Below are 19,587 nucleotides of genomic sequence, written 5' to 3' on the forward strand. Positions count from 1 at the left end.
AACTGAGTTGTTTTGGCCCTGTAGCTTTAAATTGAGCTCATTAAGATGCGATGTAATGTCAACCAAAAAGGCAACCATCTCCATCTTGTGCTCATCTTGCAGAAAAATCGAAAACTGTGTTGCGCTCTCTCTCTGACTCTTGACCTGCTCTAAGAAAGCTGCTATTTCTTTTCGAACAGACCAGAAACGTCCCAGTGCATTCCTTTTACTCAGCCACCTCATTGTTGTGCAGTAGCAGGTCATTAGCCTTTGCCTCAACATCTTCAGGAATTCTCTCAGGAGGCGATGCTGAAGGGATGAGGATGCCCTAAGGAAGTTGATGAGTAAGTTTCATCACTGTGTTCATTATTTCAGCAAATTGTTCTGATAGAGTGGCACACAGAACAGTCTGATGGATGAGGCAGTGGTAAGCAATAAGATCTGGGTTGTCCTCTTTCATCCGGGGCACAGCCCCCTTCTCTTTTCCCACCATGGAAGGGGCACCATCTGTGGTGATAGACAACCCGCTTCATATCTATGCCCTTCTTTCTCAGCATCTCTTTTATTGCTGCATATATGTCCTCTCCTCTTGTATGTTTCAAGTGGTGTTACACCCAGCAGGTCCTCACAGAGCTCCTTCTTATCTTTGTGAAAAAAAATCTCACGTACACCAGAAGCTGGGCATTGTCAGTAACATCTGTAGACTCGTCAATGGCCAAAGATAGGCATGGTGCACTCTGAATAGCTGCATCAAGCTGTGCCAGTACATCTGCTAATATTTCTGACTTTCTGGTTGCTGTTGTAGCTGAAATTAGGATTTGTTTGATTTTTTTTTTTCCACACATCTCGTCTTTTTGTTTTCCCTCAAATAATGTCTCGGCAACGGCGTTTAAGCATTCCTTCACAACTGTCCCATCACTAAATGTTTGTTGCCCCAAAATCCACACTACTTTTAAGGAACATTCGTTTGCACGTTGCTGGGCTGTAAATGTATGTGTGATGAGTCGGGTAGACCTGTCATACTGTGCTTGCAGTTGGGTTATTTTGCGTGCCCTCAGCTCGGACTTCAGGGGATAACTTTGCTCAAAAGAGCTGTGCTTTGTTTCGTAGTGGCGCTTCACGTTGCCGCTTTTAATTAATGCCACATTTTCGGAGCATATGAGGCACACTGGTTTTGAACTGCTCGCTGGAAGAATGAACATATATTTCTCTGTCCATTTCATCTTTAAAACAACGATTTTCCTTGTCTACTTTCTGCCGCCTTTTGGAGCAAGCCATGTTGTTGTCTTGGTCGGTTGTCTCTTAACTTAAACTCTCTTCCTCTCTGCTGTGGCGTGCTGGGTAAACTAACAATTTTATTGGCTCAACTGAGTGAAGCTGTTGCCGTATTAACTGGAGTAGCAGCGCCCGCTGTCAATAGCCACGACTGTCCAAAATAATGCTCCATGAAAATTACTTAATCTCGTGAATTTACCATTGGTCACGGGTCCGGGCAGAACCATCACTGGGTCTGGATCCGGACCGAGGTCCGCCATTTGGTGATGCCTGCTCTACACCAACACAACCCATCTAACTTGAAGGAGTTGCAGCAGTTTTGCCTTAAGGGAATGGGCAAAAATCCCAGTGGCTAGATGTGCTAAGCTAATAGAGATGTAATCCAAGAGACTTGCAGCTGTAATTGCAGCAAAAGGTGACTCTACAAAGTATTGACTTTTGGGGGGGGGGGGGGGGGGGGGTAAATACCTATGCACACTCCAGATTTGTGTGGTTTTTTTTTTTTTAAATCTATATTGTGTCACAATAAAAAAAAAAAAAATTTGCACCTTTTTAAAGTGGTAGGCATGTTGTGTAAATCAAATGGTGCTAACCCCCCCCCCCCCCATCCATTTTAATTCCATCTTGTAATGCGACAAAACAGGACAAACACCAAGGGGGATGAATACTTGTGCAAGACACTGTATCTCATTTCACGTACTTCTGCACTTATACTTTTCAGTGAATAAATGCTTTCACACTGTGCAAAATCTAACCTGCGGATTGAAAAGAATACCATACCAGATCGGTCAGGGCCCGGGTTAACAACGGCTGCCTCCAGTACTGTTGGTCAACAGGGTGCCGGTGAAAAGTATGCTACTGTTGCGCCAAGAGAGGGGTGAGGCATGTTAGGAGACAGCATGAAAGATGGAAGGGAAGGAGCTTAGAACTGAGGGTGGGAACATTGACTGGCAGAGTGAGTGTGTTGGCAGGTATGATGGAAAGAAGGAAGTTGGACATTGTGTGTGCAGGAGATGAGGTGTAAGGGAAGCAAGGCCAAGAACATTGGAGGTGGATGCGAGTTTTATTATGGAGTCGATGGAAAGAGAAATGGTGTTGGTATTGTTTTGAGGGGAGAGTTGGTCAACAGTGTGATTGATGTGAAGAGGATGTCAGAGTGATGGGCATGAAGTTGGAGATTCAAGGAGTGGTAATCAAGGTTGTGTGCGCGTACGCCCCACAGGTTGGATGTGAGAATGAAGAGTGTCTGTCTTTCTGGGAAAAGATGGATGAAGTGGTAGAAATTATACTGAGAGAGGAGCGCGTGCTGATAGGAGTAGATCTCAACAGACATGTTGGTGAGGGAAACGGAGGAGATGAGGACGCGATGGGCAGATATGGTGTAAGAGCGAGAAATGTGGAAGGGCAAATGGTGTCCCGTCCCCCCCAAAGAGGATGAATTTGGTGATAGTCAATACATACTTTGAGAAGAAAGAGCAGCACAGGGTGACGTTTAAGAGTGGAGGAAAATCTACACAGGTGGACTACGTACTCTGCAGAAGGGGTAACCTGAAGGAGATTGGAGACTGTAAATTGATGGCAGGGGAGAGTGTCGCTAGACAACATCGAGTGGTCATGTGCAGGATGAGCTTGAAAGAGGAAGCGTGAAATAATGGAGCCGAAGATTAAGTGGTGGAAACTAAGAGGCTGAACATCAGAAGGAGTTTAGGGAAGAAATAAGATGAGCATTGAGTGGTAATGGAAGTCTGCCAGAAGACTGGGATACTACTGCTATACTGCGATACTACTGCTATACTAGTAAGAGAGGCAGCAAGGAAGGTGCTAGGGTGGTCATCAGGAAGGAGGAAGGAAGACAAAGAAACATGGTGGTGGAGCAAAGAAGTGCAGGAAAAGAGAAGAGCAAAGAATTGGGATGATCCGAGTGTTAACATGTACTTCCCTTTTATTCTGTTCTTTACGGTAAAAGAAGTTCTACTTTTGACCTGTGCGATGTAGGGGGGGCATGTTTTTGTTTTGGCTATGCAGGAAGATGTGAATTGTGCGGTGATGGAGGCATGGATTGTGAAGAGCAATAAAGCTGTGAAAGTAATATAAACGTCGTGTTTATTCAAGTTAATATTGGTAGCGGAGGATGGTTAGCAATTATAAAGTTCCGCCGAAGTTTGACGAGACCAGACCGTACGAGTGTTGGAAAAATGAAGTCAACGTCTGGATGCGAGTTACAGAGCTCGACAAAAAGAAACAGGCCCTCGCTGTTGCTTTGGGGCTTGAAGGGAGAGCGAGAGACACAGCAATGGAAATACCTGCAGAAGATTTGGACCGCGATAACGGTATGACAACATTAACGAAACTGGACAGTGTGTTCTTGAAGGAAGAAAATGACCGTGCATATGAAGCTTACTCTCACTTTAATGGCATTATGAAAGACCATTCCATGTCCATGTCGAACTACGTTATTGACTTTGAACAACAATATAACCAAATGAAAAAGTATAACATGACGCTCCCTGATGCCATGTTAGCCTTCAAACTGTTAGACACTGCTTGTCTAGACGAAAAGAACAGACAGCTGGCATTAACAGCGTGCGCGGACCTAACATTCACCTCCATGAAATCGGCACTGAAACGGATTTTCGGAGGAAAGACGCCAGGCACAGCTAATGGAATACAAGTGCACCAGGACGTGGCGTTCTTCACAGAGCAAAGACCACAAGGAAGAGGTAAACAATATACAACGAGTCAAAGTGGACAACAAAGACAGCCATTACCAGGTACTAAGCCGTTGGATAAATTTGATAGAAAATCAAGATGTGCCATTTGTCAGAGTACATTTCATTGGGCTAAAGACTGTCCTCACAAAAGGAGTGAAGATGTTAAACTTACTGAAGATGTAAGCGTAGAGGAATGTAACATCACACTGTTGACAGAAGCCTCCATGTCTGCCTCAGAGATCTTTCTGGCTGAATCCATGGGGTCAGCCATTATTGACACTGCTTGCACTCGTACAGTATGTGGGGAGAAATGGCTAGAGAACTACATGATGGACCTCAGCCAAGATCCAGCTGATCAGGTGCTGTGAACAGAAGTTCCCAGTTGTAGACCATTTAGGTTTGGAGATGGAAATCTAGTTTATTCCAACAGAAAAGTGAGACTGCCTGCCAAAATAGGACAGACAAAATGTCATGTTGAAACCGAAGTAGTAGAAGTTGATATTCCACTACTGCTGAGCGAAACTTCCCTAAAAAGAGCAGGGACTGTTTTGGACATAGAGAATGACAGAGCTGTGATGTTCAAGCAAGCTGTCTCTCTTGAATTCACCAGTTCTGGACACTACTGTGTAGACATCAGAGACAAAGATCCTGAGAACAACAAAGCTGAGGGTGAAGTCCTCCTAGTCACTGAGAACATGTCCTTAGGTGAAAAACGCAAAGTTCTACTGAAGCTTCATAAGCAGTTTGGCCATGCTTCTGCAGAAAGGCTACAGAGGCTCATTCAGAGCTCAGGAAATGGAGACACAGACTGCACAACTATCCTACAACAAATGGTACAGGACTGTGACATATGCCGGCGGTACAGCAAGACAAAGCCGAAGCCTGCCATGGGTTTGCTTCTAGCTTCAGAGTACAATGAGACGGTAACAGTAGAGCTACACAAGTTGGAGCCAGGTGTATGGTACCTCCATATCATTGATCACTTCATGTTTCAGCGCAGGAAACATTGTGAAAACAAAAGTCCTCTGAAATAGTCAACTCCTTCATTCACGCATGGATAAGTGTCCATGGTCCTCCACGCAGACTATACAGTGATAATGGTGGAGAATTCAACAATGAAGAGGTTCGAGACATGGCAGAAAACTTCAATATTGAGACAAGAACAACAGCAGAATACAGCCCCTGGAGCAACGGGCTGCTGGAAAGGCACGATCGGACACTTGCCGAAATCATCCAGAAAGTGAAAAAGGAGAATGGGTGTGACTGGCACACGGCCCTTGACTGGGCCCTCATGGCTAAGAATAGTATGCTTAATGTTCATGGCTACAGCCCATACCAACTGGTATTTGGACAGAATCCCAACCTTCCGTCTGTGTTAGTTGATAAGTTACCTGCTCTTGAGGGTACCACTGTAAGTGCTAAGGTAAGAGAACACAGCTTTACATGGTTCCAGGAGAGCATTCACAGAAGCAGAATGTTCGGAGAGGATTAGGAGGGCTCTATGCAAACAGCTCAGACCCACAGATGACAAATTTGAGACAGGAGATAGTCTATTACAAACGAGCAGACTGCACAGAGTGGAAGGGGCCAGGAATAGTCCTTGGTCAGGATGGAGCTGTTGTATTTGTAAGACATGGTGGGCTTGTTGTCAGAGTACACCACTCTAGACTTTGTAAGGTGAACACACAAGATCAGGATGAGCAAGCGATGCAAGGTGATCCTAACAAAAGAGCAGATAGTGAGAACGAGATCACAGACAACAGACCAGATGGTTCGGACAGTGAACAGAGTACTGACAACGAACAGGACAGTATCAGTGACGGAGGTGAATACAGAAGTTTTACATTCACCTGTGACACAAACTGAGATGGAGCACAATGTTTATCACCCTATCTCTCTTACAGATGTTAAGCTAAGAGCAGGACAAACTAACATTTTATGAACAGAGATGACAATGTTCTACATAAGGCAAGAGTTTTAGGCAAAGCCACAGGAAAGAACAAAAACTGGTATAACCTGCAACACCTTCAGCCTGATGGGAGTGATGGGCAAAAAGGTTCAGTTGATAGGTCACGTGTCGATAGTCTCAACGTTCAAACAGAAGACAGGGATGCAGATGTGCTTATAGCAAAAGATATTTCATTTGATGCAGCTAAACAGGATGAGAGAGAGAACTGGCACAGTAATGGTGTTTTTGATGGCAGTAATACAGGTCAGAAATGTGTCTCCACCAGGGCATGGAACTGTCCAGGGACATTTATATTCCTCCCCCTCCAGAGGCAGGCAGTGAAGGTGTTTTATGGAAACTAAAGAAATGTGTATATGGTCTTGCTGATGCATCGCTATATTGGTATAACAAAGTAAAAGAAATCGTGCTGAGCACAGGTGGTAAGATGTCTCAGGTGGATCCAGCCATCTTTTACTGTCCAGATGATGAGCTTAAAGTTACTGGAGTACTTGCATGCCATGTAGATTTTCTTTGGGCAGGCTCACAAAACTTCTCAGCAAGTGTGATTCCTCTCCTCAAGTCTGCGTTCCATGTGGGATGCGAGGAGGACGAAAACTTCTGCTTTGTGGGGGTGAATTTTGCTACTGTTGGTGTAGTTGAGGTACATCAGCACAGTAATCTACAACCTCTTCACATGCAAGCAGCACAAGCCATGCAGAGGGATGCCCCCCTAAATGAAATGGAGAAAGAGCAGCTCAGGTCAAAAATAGGACCGATCCTATGGGTTGCAGACCAGATATCATGTTCAACTCCTGTAGTTTAGCATCCAGTGTTAAACATGCTACAGTGCAGTCTATTCATGAGGTAAATAAAATCATTTGTAAGCTCAAGTCAGAACAGGTGACCCTCAAGTTTCAGCATTTAGGAGAAAATGATGCTCTGAACTTGGTTGTTTTCAGTGATGCATCTCTTGGCAACCTTCCAGATGGAGGTACACAGGGAGGAACTTTAATTGTCCTTATGGGAAATGAAGGAAAATTCTCTCCTCTTTGTTGGCAGTCCAAGAGAATTAGACGTGTAGCGCGGAACACCCTTGCAGGAGAAACTCTTGCCATGGCAGATGGGATAGACGGTGCCATTTTTCTGGCAACCCTGTTTTCTGAGCTCACTGCTGGGAATGCTGAACTGAATACTCTTCCGTTGGGCTGTGTGACTGACAATCACGCTCCGTTTGATGCCCTTAAGTCAACAAAACAGGTCACAGAGAAGAGACTGCGACTGGAGATCAGTAGCATAAGGGAGCTCATACAAAGCAAGAAAATAAAGGAGATGCTATGGTCTGACAGTAAAGCACAACTAGCTGACTGTCTTACTAAAAAGAGAGCATCAGCTTTGGTCCTATTGAAAGCACTGAGTGAAGGACTTTGGAAGCTGTAACCATTTAAAAAGGAGGAACTTGGTATGTAATTCTAATGAAACCTGAAAACTGGTTGATGTGTAAATATGTTCAGTTTTGTCAAGTTCGCACCGAATAATTGTTAATCATCTGAGTTTTAAGTTCTGTTGATGGTCATGAGAACTTTTTTTTGTTAAAGTTAATTTTTTTTTTAATTAAGATGGAGGGAGATTAACATGTACTGCCCTTTTATTCTGTTCTTTATGGTAAAAGAAGTTCTACTTTTGACCTGTGCGATGTAGGGGAGGTGCGTTTTGTTTTGGCTATGCAGGAAGGTGTGAATTGTGCGGTGATGGAGGCATGGATGGTGAAGAGCAATAAAGCTGTGAAAGTAATATAAACGTCGTGTTTATTCAAGTTAATACCGAGAGATGAGGAAAGCGGGCGGTTATACAGAAAGACGAGACAGAAGGCAAAAAGGGCGGTAGCGAAAGCAGATGCATACCAGGAGTTGTATGAAAGACTGGAGACCAAAGAAGGAGAGAGACCTGTACAGACTAGCTAGGCAGAGAAACAGGGAAGTGAGGGATGTACAGCAGGTAAGAGTGATGAAAGATGTAAATGGAAATGTGCTGACCGTGTATTAAGAAGGTGGAAAGAGTACTTTGAGGATTTATTAAATGAGGAGAATCCAAGAGAGAAAAGGTCAGATTTGTTGGAGACAGCAAATCAGGAAGCAGAGTTGGTTAGTAAGGATGAGGTGAGGGCAGCCATGAAAAGAATGAAGACTGGGAAAGCAGTCGGACCAGATGGTATCCTGATTGAGGCTTGGAGATGTTTGGGTGAGACGGCTGTAGAGTTCCTAATGCGATTGTTTGTTTAATAAGATCCTAGAGAATGAGAAAATGCCAAACGACTGGACAAAGTGTGCTGGTCCCAATATACAAGAATAAGGGAGATGTACAGAGCTGCAGTAATTACAGAGGGATAAAATTGATGAGCCACACCATGAAGTTATGGGAAAGGGTATTGGAGGCAAGACTGAGAAGAGAGGTAGCAATCTGTGAACAGCAGTACGGGTTTATGCCAAGGAAGAGCACGTCCGATGCAATTTTTGCTTGAAGAATGTTAATGGAGAAGTACAGGGAAGGCCAGAGAAAGCTACATTGTGTTTGTGTAGACCTGGAGAAGGCATCCGAGAGATGAGTTGTGGTATTGTATGAGAAAGAGTGGAGTGAATGAGAAGTATATTAGAGTGGTGCAAGACGTATGAGAACAGTGAAACAGCAGTGAGGTGTGCAGTTGGAACGACTGAATGGTTCAAGGTGAAGGTGGGACTTCATCAAGGATCTGCTTTGAGTCCTTTTTTGTTTGCCATAGTGATGGATAGCTTGATGGACAAAGTGAGGCAAGAGTCACCATGGAACATGTTTGTGGATGATATGTGGTGAAAGTAGAAAGGAGGTTGAGTTGGGTTTGGAGAGATGGAGGTATGCATTGGAACGAAGAGGAATGAAGGTGAGCAGTAGCAAAACAGAATACATGTGCATCAATGAGGATGAGAGTGTAGTGAAGATGCAAGGAGTAGACGTAAAGGAAGTTGGTGAATTCAAGTACCTGGGGTCAACTGTGCAGGAAAATGGGGGCTGCGATAGTGAGGTGAGAAAGAGAGCGCAGGCAGGGTGGAGCAGTTGGAGAAGGATTTCAGGAGTCATTTGTGATAGGAAAGTCCCAGCAAAAGTGAAAGGTAAGATGTATAAGACAGTAGTGAGACCAGCTATGATGTATGGATTGGAGACCGTACCCTTAACGAAGAGACAGGAGGTAAAGTTGGAGGTGGCGGAGTTGAGGATGTTAAGGTTTGCGATGGGGGTGACAAGGTTGGATAGGATAAGGAACTAGCACATGTGGAGAGTTTGGGAATTAAGCTAAGAGAGAGGAGACTGAGATGGTACGGGCACATCCTGAGAGGAGATGCAGAGCATGTTGGAAGGAGAATGTTGAGGATAGAACTGCCAGGCACATGAAAACGAGGAAGGCCAAAGAGGAGATACATGGATGTGGTGAGGGAGGACATGAAAGTGGCAGGTGTGGTAGAGAAGGATGCGGAAGACAGGGAGCAATGGAGACGAAAGATCCGCTGTGGCGACCCCTAATCGGGAGCAGCCAAAAGAAGAAGAAATGCTTTCACACTGAAGTATGGCAACATGCAGTGCACTGTGAGTACTCTGATAGTGGACTCACAAGTCAAAAGGTTGAGTGTGAAACAGTGCACACTGCTTCCCCTCAGTGGTCGCCATCTTGGCTACATAGCAGAAGGGGAGGGACCACCAGCTAGTTGGAAGAGGGACATGTCCGATTTGAGACGATGCTACCCTGATATATACTTGCACAGAGCATGAATTTTATGCTGTGTCTCAATTCATATACTTTGGTTAGTACACATTCTGTGTACTGTGGAAGTATTTCCCCCCCCCCGGGTCCCTTCTGGGGCTCTGTAATTAAGTCAGGTGAAAAGAAAATAAAGAAAAAAATATCTGCTGTAGCCGATTGTTTGTGGACGCTAAACACTGTGTCAAAGGAAGCCCGTTCATGGACACAGTTGGGATTACATATGGCACACACCCTGTCCACCTCTGACTCTAATAACATGCTGCACAGCTTTAAAAGAAGAGATTACTGAAAACAGAACCCTATACGCTGCTATCAGCATGTCTGCTTGTCCTACAGCAACATTCTTAATTTAATGACCAATTTTAATTGTCTTCATTTATGTTTGTTTCCTTTTTATTTTTATATTATTTCCTTAGTTAATATCATGAAGTTCAAGTTATTTGTTTGTCATGGACAGTGTTCGAGTGTATAATTCTTGCAGTGAAATTCTTAATCGCAAGTTCCTGAACTGCGCAAACATTACATGCAAGACATAAAATGCACAACAGTGCCATAAACAATAAATATCCTAGTGCAGAATATGAGCTACATCTAATATGTGCTCTACATGTGTTGTGCTGGAATGTCCATGAACCAAACATGGAAGTGCTAATTGGTGTGTGTTTAAAGTCCTGGTGCTCGCAGATGTATGCGCTCATGTGCGCGTGTCCATGAATGGAGATTAAGGCTCTGAACGGGACCTCCAGTCTCTTGTGGAAAGTAGCTCTTCCTAAAATCCTCCTTGTTGGTTCTCATGTTGCGGAAGTGAGAATTAACCTGGGGTGGGTTTCCCAAAAGCCTCTTAATGCCAAGAGCATCTTAACTAGGACACAGAGCGAGCATCACAGTGAACGGTCGATCATTTAATGATTATCTTTGTACTACGATGCTTTTGGGAAACCCACCCCTGAACCCTACAGCCAGGCCATGGTTTGGGTGACTATAGTCCTAGACTCCTTGATTGATCGTCGTAGCCTTCTCTCTGCATTGCTAGATGTAAATGTCCTGAAGGTCTGGTAGAGATCAACCAGCAGTATGCTCAGCTGATTGCACCACCCTTTTCAGGGTTTTCCTGACTACACTGTTTTGCCTTCCTAATAACCGTCTTGGTGTCTGCAGACCAAGTTAAGTCCTCTGTGATCTGAACTCCCAGATATTTGAAATGTGGGACTGTCTCTCTTGCTTTTGCTTGGAGTCTATTGCTAGCACAATAGCTAGTACACTTGGTCTCAAAGCATGCATACGACTTTAGATCCTCTACCAGAGAGAGATCAGTCCCAACATGTGCAGAGTCTGTGCTTTCTTGCCTGTGCTTGTTCTGTTCTGAGCTTCTCCACCTGCTTCTGGTGTCATGGTGTTGAGACTGATACTTGAGCTTGTTCCTGTAGCTCTGCTTGGCCTCCTTTACTGCTCTCCTCAGTGCATAGGGTGCCTTCTTGTACTCCTCCATGTTGAACCATGGTTTCTGATTTAGATAAGTCTGGATGGAACTATATTGTCCATCGGTATACCAATGAACCCAGTCACCACTTCCGTTAACATGTCATCAGAGCTGACCCAGAACATGTCCTAGTCAATCATCCCAGGTGCATCCTGAAGGTGTTGCTGATTGGTCAGACCAAACTGTGATCTCCGACACTGGCACTGCCTGTTTGAGCCTTTGTTTATATTTAGTTCACACGGCCATAGGGCTGAGGAACTCTTGCCATCATGTGTCGCCCACCCATCCACAATTCACAAAAATTACTACTCCTCCCTGAGTTTTCAATGGATTCTGATTTTGTTTGGAAGATCTAATCAGTCTGCACAAAAGTTACTCCTTGGTTTTGTGATTTTTCTCATTAGCAAGTTGCTAATTAAGCCGGTTAACGAACTTTCAGGAAAATTGTTACTCCTCCCAGAGTTTTCAGTGGATTCTAATTGTTCTCCTGAAGAGCACCTTTGCTAATTATGAATGAATCTGGTTTCTCATGGTACGGCCGCGTCAGCTACTGCGTTTGGTTTGACATAAGAAAAGTGGCGTTGTGGTCCAACTTGCTGAATGACTGACTGCTGATGTAGCTTTACACCTGTTCTTAAACTCTGAGTAGCAGTGGTCTAGCATGTGGCGGCTTCTGCTCGGGCATGATGTGCTGCTGTTACCTTTTTTAAGGTTTCCCCTGTTGAAGTCCCCAGCCACAATGAGAGTTGTTAGCAGCCTGGCGGGTGTCCAGTGCCTCCTTCAGCTCCAACAGATCTTTGTGTGCTTTTGGTGATGTAAAGACAGCAGTGATGATCTGACATTAATATCAAATGACTGGGTTTCACAAAATATTCAAAATGTATGTATAATTGAAATGCATAAACCACTTCAACTTGACAGCATAATGTGTGTACAAGTGTTAACTCCTCAGTTTTGTATGATTTTGAAGTTGATCAGTCAATGTTTATGTTCCTCTTCATACCTCTTATGTACACTTGTGTGCAAAATAATAGTGTGTTTAAAACAACTGAGAAAAAAAAAACTCGGTCCTCATAATGGCATTTATTTCCATGTACACAGGCACTGGGAGCACTGCACATTCAATTCCAAATGAAAACATGAACAAAATATCACTTTTAAACTGAAAATGAAGAAAAAAGAATAATAGGCTGTTAAAAATAGCAGTGTCTGCTAAGCATGCACCGATACTGGCATCGGCCCCGATACTCCACTAATATACTCGTACTTGTCAAACAGTTGCCGATACCATGAACCGATACCAGTGCCGATCCCATGCGCCGATACCAATGTTCCCCGCAGCGCTTTTTGTTCCATTCGAGAGAGGAAAAAAAAAACTGAAGCATTGTTGAGCTCAGGCTTGAGCATATGATGGGCTATACCATGCGCCGATAGTGTTCCGTGAATCGCCTTTTGCCAGCGTCCGTTCGAGGAAAAAAAGCCTCTCCCAGGAAAAAAATTGTAAATCTCAAGCATTGAGCGTAGGCTAATTTCGTCAGAAGGCAAAAAAAATTGTTCGACAACAACCCATTTTTCCATGACGATGATGTTTGCGTAGTCATGAAACAGTGCCGTCACAACATCTTTCCCCAACACTGTCATTTTAAACATCTCTCCACACTCCACTCCCTTTCGCTGCCATACGCAGATAGGCCTACGCTAAGATCCCCAACGTTGTCCTTTTTTAATGTTGGCTATTCGCCTAGGTAAGGGTTTTGTAGGACAGGCTACTCACTAACAAACAAATGAAAATCGGATTTTTGTATAGGTGAGTCCAACCGGCAGAGTTTTTAAGTACGAGTCCAACCGGGAGAGTTTAAGAGTGAAGAGTGAGAGAGAGAGCTTTAAGAAATGGCTGATTGAGTTTTCCAACTTGTTTCAGTTGAGGGCAACGCTAAGACCAAGGAAATTGACGTCCCATCTACAGGTATGGAGCTCCACGAGCACGGGACGCGATGTTGCAAATGGACAGCAACAGCGTCTGCCTAACAAGTTCTGCGACTGAACAAGAGCGTGCTCGAGGCATTCAACTCTCCTGCAGCACACAGCAGGATGTGCGCACATGCACATGAGAGGAGGGAGGGGGGGGGCATATTTTAGTCTGCATTACTGGCGATGGAAATTAAATAATACATCGTCGCCGGCCGCCACTGTTATCTTGTGCGCTCTCTGTGATGTTGCGATGGTCACTGCTCCTCCCTTTCACGCCCTTGTCTTGTTGCTAAATGTAATTGGAGTAGTTTAAGCGCACCACCAGAACAACCCTTAAGTCAACCAAGACCGCAATGTTGCGGAAGGCCGATGATAGAGGGGGTAAGTGACCAGCGGAGTGAAATGATCACGCTGCATGTGGTAACTCACTGCTCTCTCCTCCCTTCATCAACAATCGGTCTTGCATGTTGCAAGAGTGCAAGTCTTTCTTGACTTCGAAAGTTGGACATTGTAATCTAATCCAAATAAATAGCAGCCTTTTTCAGAAATTGCAGCAGCTAAATATTTAATTCTTTGTGTAGGCTATTTGCAATGAGTGTAGTTTTCTGGGAGTGAATGTTGCGCGACAATCGAGAGAGGTTGCACACGGAAGCGCAGATAGCCTTGTAGTCCACGTTACACTGCCAGCAGACAGCGCCTCTTCATTTCACGGTAGCGCTTCTTTTGCAACATTGTTATGTAGGCCTAGCGCAGCAGCGCTTTAGGTTTTGCAACATTATTGTAACAATGTTGCAAAAGATAAGCGCTACCGTGAAGAGGCGCTGTGTGACGTGGACTCAAGGCTACTCTGCGCTTCTGGAGCAGCGGAGATTGTCAATGTGAACCCGTGTGCATGATCACTCCAGTTAGAAAACATCAACAGTATCGGTAGTACTCGGTATCGGCAAGTACTGAAATGATAGTACTCATACTCGTATCGGTTTTCACAAATGTGGTATCGGTGCATCTCTAGTGTCTGCATTTTCATTTACAAACTCGAGTATTTACAGTATAAACTGAAATTTGTTTACAGATTTAGCTTTTCTTTTTTTTTTTTTTAAAGATATTTTTTTGGGCTTTTTGCACCTTTATTGGATAGGACAGTGTAGAGACAGGAAATGAGCGGGAGAGAGACGGGAAGGGATCGGGAAATGACCTCGGGCCGGAATCGAACCCGGGTCGCCCGCATTCATGGCATGGCGCCTTAACCACCTGAGCCACGACGCCCCCAGATTTAGCTTTTCTGTTAATCACTGAACTAATATTTAGTTGTCTAACCTTTTTATTTCTGATAACTGCTTTACATCTGTGTGGCATGGAGTCAACTAACATCCGACACCTGCAAAGAGATATTCCAGTCCAAGCTGACTGGACTACATTCCACAGTTCTTCTGCATTCTTGGGTTTTGCATCAAAAACAGCATTTTTGATGTCACTTCACAAATTCTCAATCGGATTGTGGTCTGGAGATTGGGCTGGCCACTTCACAACATCAGTCTTGTTGGTCTGGAACCAGGATGTTGCCCGCTTGCTGGTGTGTTCGGGGACGTTGTCCTGCTGAAACACCCATTTCAAGGGCATTTCTTCTTCAGCATAAGGCAACATGACCTCTTCCAGTATTTTGATATATTCAAACTGGTTCATTGTGCCTGGTATGCGATAAATGGGCCTGACTTCAAAGAATGAGAAACATCCCCAAACCATTATGCTTGCACCTCCATGTTTTACAGTCTTCACAGTGTACTGTGGCTTGAATTCAGTGTTTTATGGGTCGTCTCACAAACTGCCTGTGGCCTTTAGACCCAATAAGGACAATCTTGCTCTCATCTGTCCATAGAATGTTGCGCCACTTCTCTTTAGGCCAGTCAGTGTGTTCTTTGGCAAACTGTAACCTTTTCAACACGTCTTTTTTTTTTTCAGCAATGGTACTTTTACAAGGGTTTCTTGCAAATAGTTTGGCTTCACATAGGCATCTTCTGATTTGTTGCAGTACTCACTAGGGGTGGGTATTGCCAAGGACCTCACGATACGATACGCATCACGATACTTGAGTCACAATATGATATTGCGATATCAGAATTTTGCGATATATTGCGATATTCTACATAGTTCACTGAAAAATGTAAACTGCATTATGCATCTTAAAATCCGAGTTGTATGTACATCAGATGATAGTGGTAATTCAAATTATCCATGCCATTTTATTGTAACTATACAAGCGCAAGTTACAACATATTTGCAGGAACACACTGTCTGGAACACATTGAAAAGTGCAGTGGGCGTCTTAGTCTCCCTGAGCACAATTATGAAACAAAGTGCAGTGTGGGTCAGTGTCCACACACTGAAACTGAATTGAAACCTCAGTGAATCATGTTTCTTCTGAACTTAGAGTAAATACTCAAAATAAAATGCAGTGTCTCTCACACACTAAAATTGAAAATGCAAGATAAAGTGCAGCTTCTTGCCTTTGGCCTTAAATGACAAAATTAAGTTCACAGTTACAGTAAGTCACACATCACTGAAGTAGACGGGAGGACTTTGGCGCTGTCCAGTGTAGTTTGCTTCGGGTCGGGTTTCGGTGGCTCTGGCTGAGCTAATATGTCGGGGTGGTGTCGTGCTAAGTAAGTTCGCAAGTTTGTTGTGTTACCTGAATATCTAACTGGAGCGAAACAGGTTTTGCAAAGTGCGTACTCTTTGTCCAGCTCACTGTTTTTTTTCTCCTTTCCTTTGGAATCCAAAGTGCCTCCAAACATCTGCCTTAAAGTTCGGCGGCGTCTCTAGGTTTACGTTAACAGCCATGCTTGCTTGTTTTTTTTCCTCACTGCAACCACCGGGAAAAAAAGAGAAGACGAAGAGTGCCTTGCAGTGAGGTAGCGACACCTTGCGGAGTGGAGGTGTGGAAGTCGTACTGGATTTACAACCCATCTGAAACATGATTTTATTATTTGAAAAAATATCGATATTCAAATTGAGTATCGATATTGAATCGGAAGACAAAGTATCGTGACATATCGCCGTATCGATATTTTTGCCCACCACTAGTACTCACAGGTAACCGAAGATCTTTGATTTCCCTGGAGCTGATCACTGGATGCTTCTTTGCCATTCTTGTTATACTGTGATCTACGCGGATGGTAGTATTTCTTTTCCTGTCACATGTTTTGGGTTTTGTTTGCCATTTTAAAGCGTTTGAGAATTTTAGCTGAGCAGCCAATTATTTTCTGCACTTTATAGGTTTTCCCCTCTCCAATAAACTTCTTGATCAAAGTTCTTTCGCTTTCTCTGGAACGACCCATTTTACTCACTGAGCAAGGGCTAAAACCAGCAGGTACAACATTTGCTGCCCTCCTTCTTTAAATAAGGGCCATAATTGACACCTGTTTCTTCACAGAATGAATGACCTCGCTAATTGAACTCCACACTGCTATTAATTTGAACACGGCCCTTTCATTAAATGAGTCAATTACACCCAATTAGCAGAGTGCATGTCATGACTGTCGGTTCTGTTGGCTGCCCATTACTTGGCTACACCTATTTTTTTTTATTTATTTATTTTCCCCCCCATGTTGTATTATCTTTTCTGCCAAAATCAGTAATTAAACACATTAGTGATGTTAGATTGCTGTTATTTTGCACATAACTGTAAATGTACACACAGTCAAGAACAAGTTGGATGCAAAAGTTTTTCCAACATTATGGGATTTTCAGGAACAGCAATTGTGTGTGTAAATGCTTTTATGAATAAATCTGTTTGTAGCCAGCTTGATAAACGAGTCCCAGTGTCAGTAATTTCATTCGTTGTGACCTTTCAAACAGCTGGATCTAACGGATGTGGTTTCTGAGAGTAAATTTCAAGCATTTAAAAACCCATGACTCCTCTGAGGCGTTCTTCGTCCACTGTAAATGCATCTTTCTGAATAGGTCTCCAAAAGGGTTTCTAAAAAGGCTACAATTCAGTCAAGTCTAAAACAGTACTGATTTCTCATGTGAACAGTGCTGACATGATTTGTCATGTCCTCCACAATTCTTAGATGGTGGAACTTTTCTGTATCCATTATTTTAATTTCACGTTTGACTGCTTTTTACAGTGTATACATGACACTGGTGTGTGCAGGACGTACACTACGTTCATGTTGTTAAAACAGATGGAAATGACATTTGAGATTTTATTATGGACTGGAAGCTTTTGGGAAACAGAATGAAAATGTGATTGAGACCCATAAAATGGTGTTTTCATAAATACTCATGTTAAACTAGAGGGACCTAAATATTTTTTTTTGACTATTCTCTCTTGAAGGGTGCTAATAATTTGAGTTGAATAAGCCCATGTGTACAGATGAATATTTCCACACCTCTAATAACTACTTTTCTTTCCGTGTTGCTTCAACAGGGCTATGACCACAGCTATTACTTTGTGTTCTCGTTCATCGAGGACCACATCAAGCACCATGCCAAGTATCTGAATGCATGAGACGGACCACACCTACAACCATGTGGTCCTTTCACATCACAACATTTCACAACTTGAAACACAAATAACATTGTGTAGTGATGTAATTTGTCAGTATGTCTTGTCTTTCAGGCTTCACAAATAAAGCCTTTAAGCAAGTGTCCATGTGCTTTTTGGGATCACTTTTATAGGGCTCTTGTCTAAGGACACTGGGAAATAGAGTTGAGTGCACAAGCATATGCGAATGCAGGTGTGGAAGATCCTTCGGTCATGTGGGAAAGTGAACATAATCCACCTTACAAATGAATTTTAATGTAAGGGTTTATCAGCTCTGCTCATGGTGACCTACTGACCTGCATGTTTTGGAGTTTTTCCTGCTCCTAACACTCATTTGATCCAAGTCATGCATGGGCTTGATATTTAGCTGATTGATTGGTTCAGGTGTGATCTCAGTCAGGAAAAGAAGTTATTTCAGGGTTGTTGTTCCTCAGCTTACCATCCCTGACTTTAGACTGGTCCTCAAGGTCCAATTCATCTTCAGTAAGCAATTGGTCAGGGGTGCTGTGGATGCAGAGCTGATCCTGGGAACACTGGGTACAAGGGATACACCTGAAATGGGATGCTGGAAGTGTGAGGCAACATGTGGTCCAGTTATACACTGTGTAAGTGACTTGGATGCACTATTGAATTTACTTCTGCTGCTGTGGATGGTACCATGTGGATACACCAATTCCATTTTTTTATTTGTAGACCACTTTTAATAATCCATATCATCACAAAGCAGCTTTTACAGAGAAATATAAATTCCGGGTACACATTTTAAACATATGAGCTAATAAATTTAGCCCTAATGATCAAGCCTGTGCTGAGGAAAAATTCTGAGACAACATGAAGAAACCTTGAGAGGAACCAGACTCTAAAGGAAACCCATCCTCATGTGGGGGATCATTAGGGATCTAAACTTACATTTCTGATTTCTGTAAATTTGCTTTCTAACTAAATTTAAGAGAGAACTGCTGAAAATTAAAGGTACATATTAGTACCTTAAACCAGTTACGGCAGTATTCCACACTGCAGGTCGTGACGTAGAGCGTACGCGTCACTGGCCGTCTCTGATCCTCAATATCTTACAAATGCTAAGTGGCTATTTAATATGGTGCAAGTGCTTGAAAAATACTGTAACGTTTTAGCGTGTGCTATTATCCTGATCTACTGCTTTAGAGCTAACTTAATATGAGATGCAACTTTTGTCAAAGGTAAAATGTATTTACTATAAAATTGCAGGTGGGTATACACACATACAAAAACTGAGGCAAAACTGTGACAGTGAAAATGTGCTATAGTACATCGGGGGAATCAATGACCAACAATTGGTTTAAAAAAAAAAAAAGTACAACCACATTTATTAACAAGCTTTTTACAATAAAAAAAAAAAAGATTAAAAGTATAAAACTATAGATACTTTCATTCAGCAGGTAACAAAAATATCCCATTCTTAAAAAAATCCACTATTATCAGAATTATAAATAAAAAGTCAGTATTAAACGGTATTTAATTTAATACCGTTCTGCATACTCATCATACTACTCTTGCTATTTGTGAACCAAAATGTAAAGCTCAGTAAAGTGACACAAAATTAAACTCGACTGGTTAAATTAGTGATCCTTTCTAAGCTAGTTTTAGAATCTTATAATCGATCTTGTGTTTGGAAAAAAAAATTAAAATTGCACAGTTGTTGCTCGCTTTTGCAGTAAAATCACATCTGGTCTCGTGCGAAATGTGTAGTAGTTGCCCCCGATCTGTTTCAGCCCTGATTTCACGAAGTTTCGTACAAACAGAAGGCAATTTATTTTCACAGAAAGTCTCCTGCTTAGCTTACATTATTCTCCCTGTGACATTTTTGCACAATGAATACTTTTGTACAAATTAATTTGTAGGCTTAAT

At 42.9% G+C, this 19,587-nt stretch overlaps 1 protein-coding gene across 2 annotated transcripts in view; it reads left to right on the top strand.

Annotated features, from left to right (window-relative positions):
* The window catches only part of esd (esterase D/formylglutathione hydrolase), a 55,490-nt gene extending 37,684 nt beyond the window's left edge, over positions 1 to 17,806 (top strand). For both annotated transcript variants that reach the window (XM_060937210.1, XM_060937211.1), the window contains one exon: positions 17,584 to 17,806. In XM_060937210.1, the coding sequence (XP_060793193.1) occupies positions 17,584 to 17,664 (81 nt within the window). In that variant the 3' untranslated portion in view covers positions 17,665 to 17,806. The remainder of the gene's footprint in view (positions 1 to 17,583) is intronic.
* The last annotated feature ends 1,781 nt before the right edge of the window (positions 17,807 to 19,587 follow it).

The sequence above is a fragment of the Neoarius graeffei genome, chromosome 13, assembly GCF_027579695.1.
Source record: "Neoarius graeffei isolate fNeoGra1 chromosome 13, fNeoGra1.pri, whole genome shotgun sequence".
In the NCBI taxonomy this organism is placed as follows: domain Eukaryota; kingdom Metazoa; phylum Chordata; class Actinopteri; order Siluriformes; family Ariidae; genus Neoarius; species Neoarius graeffei.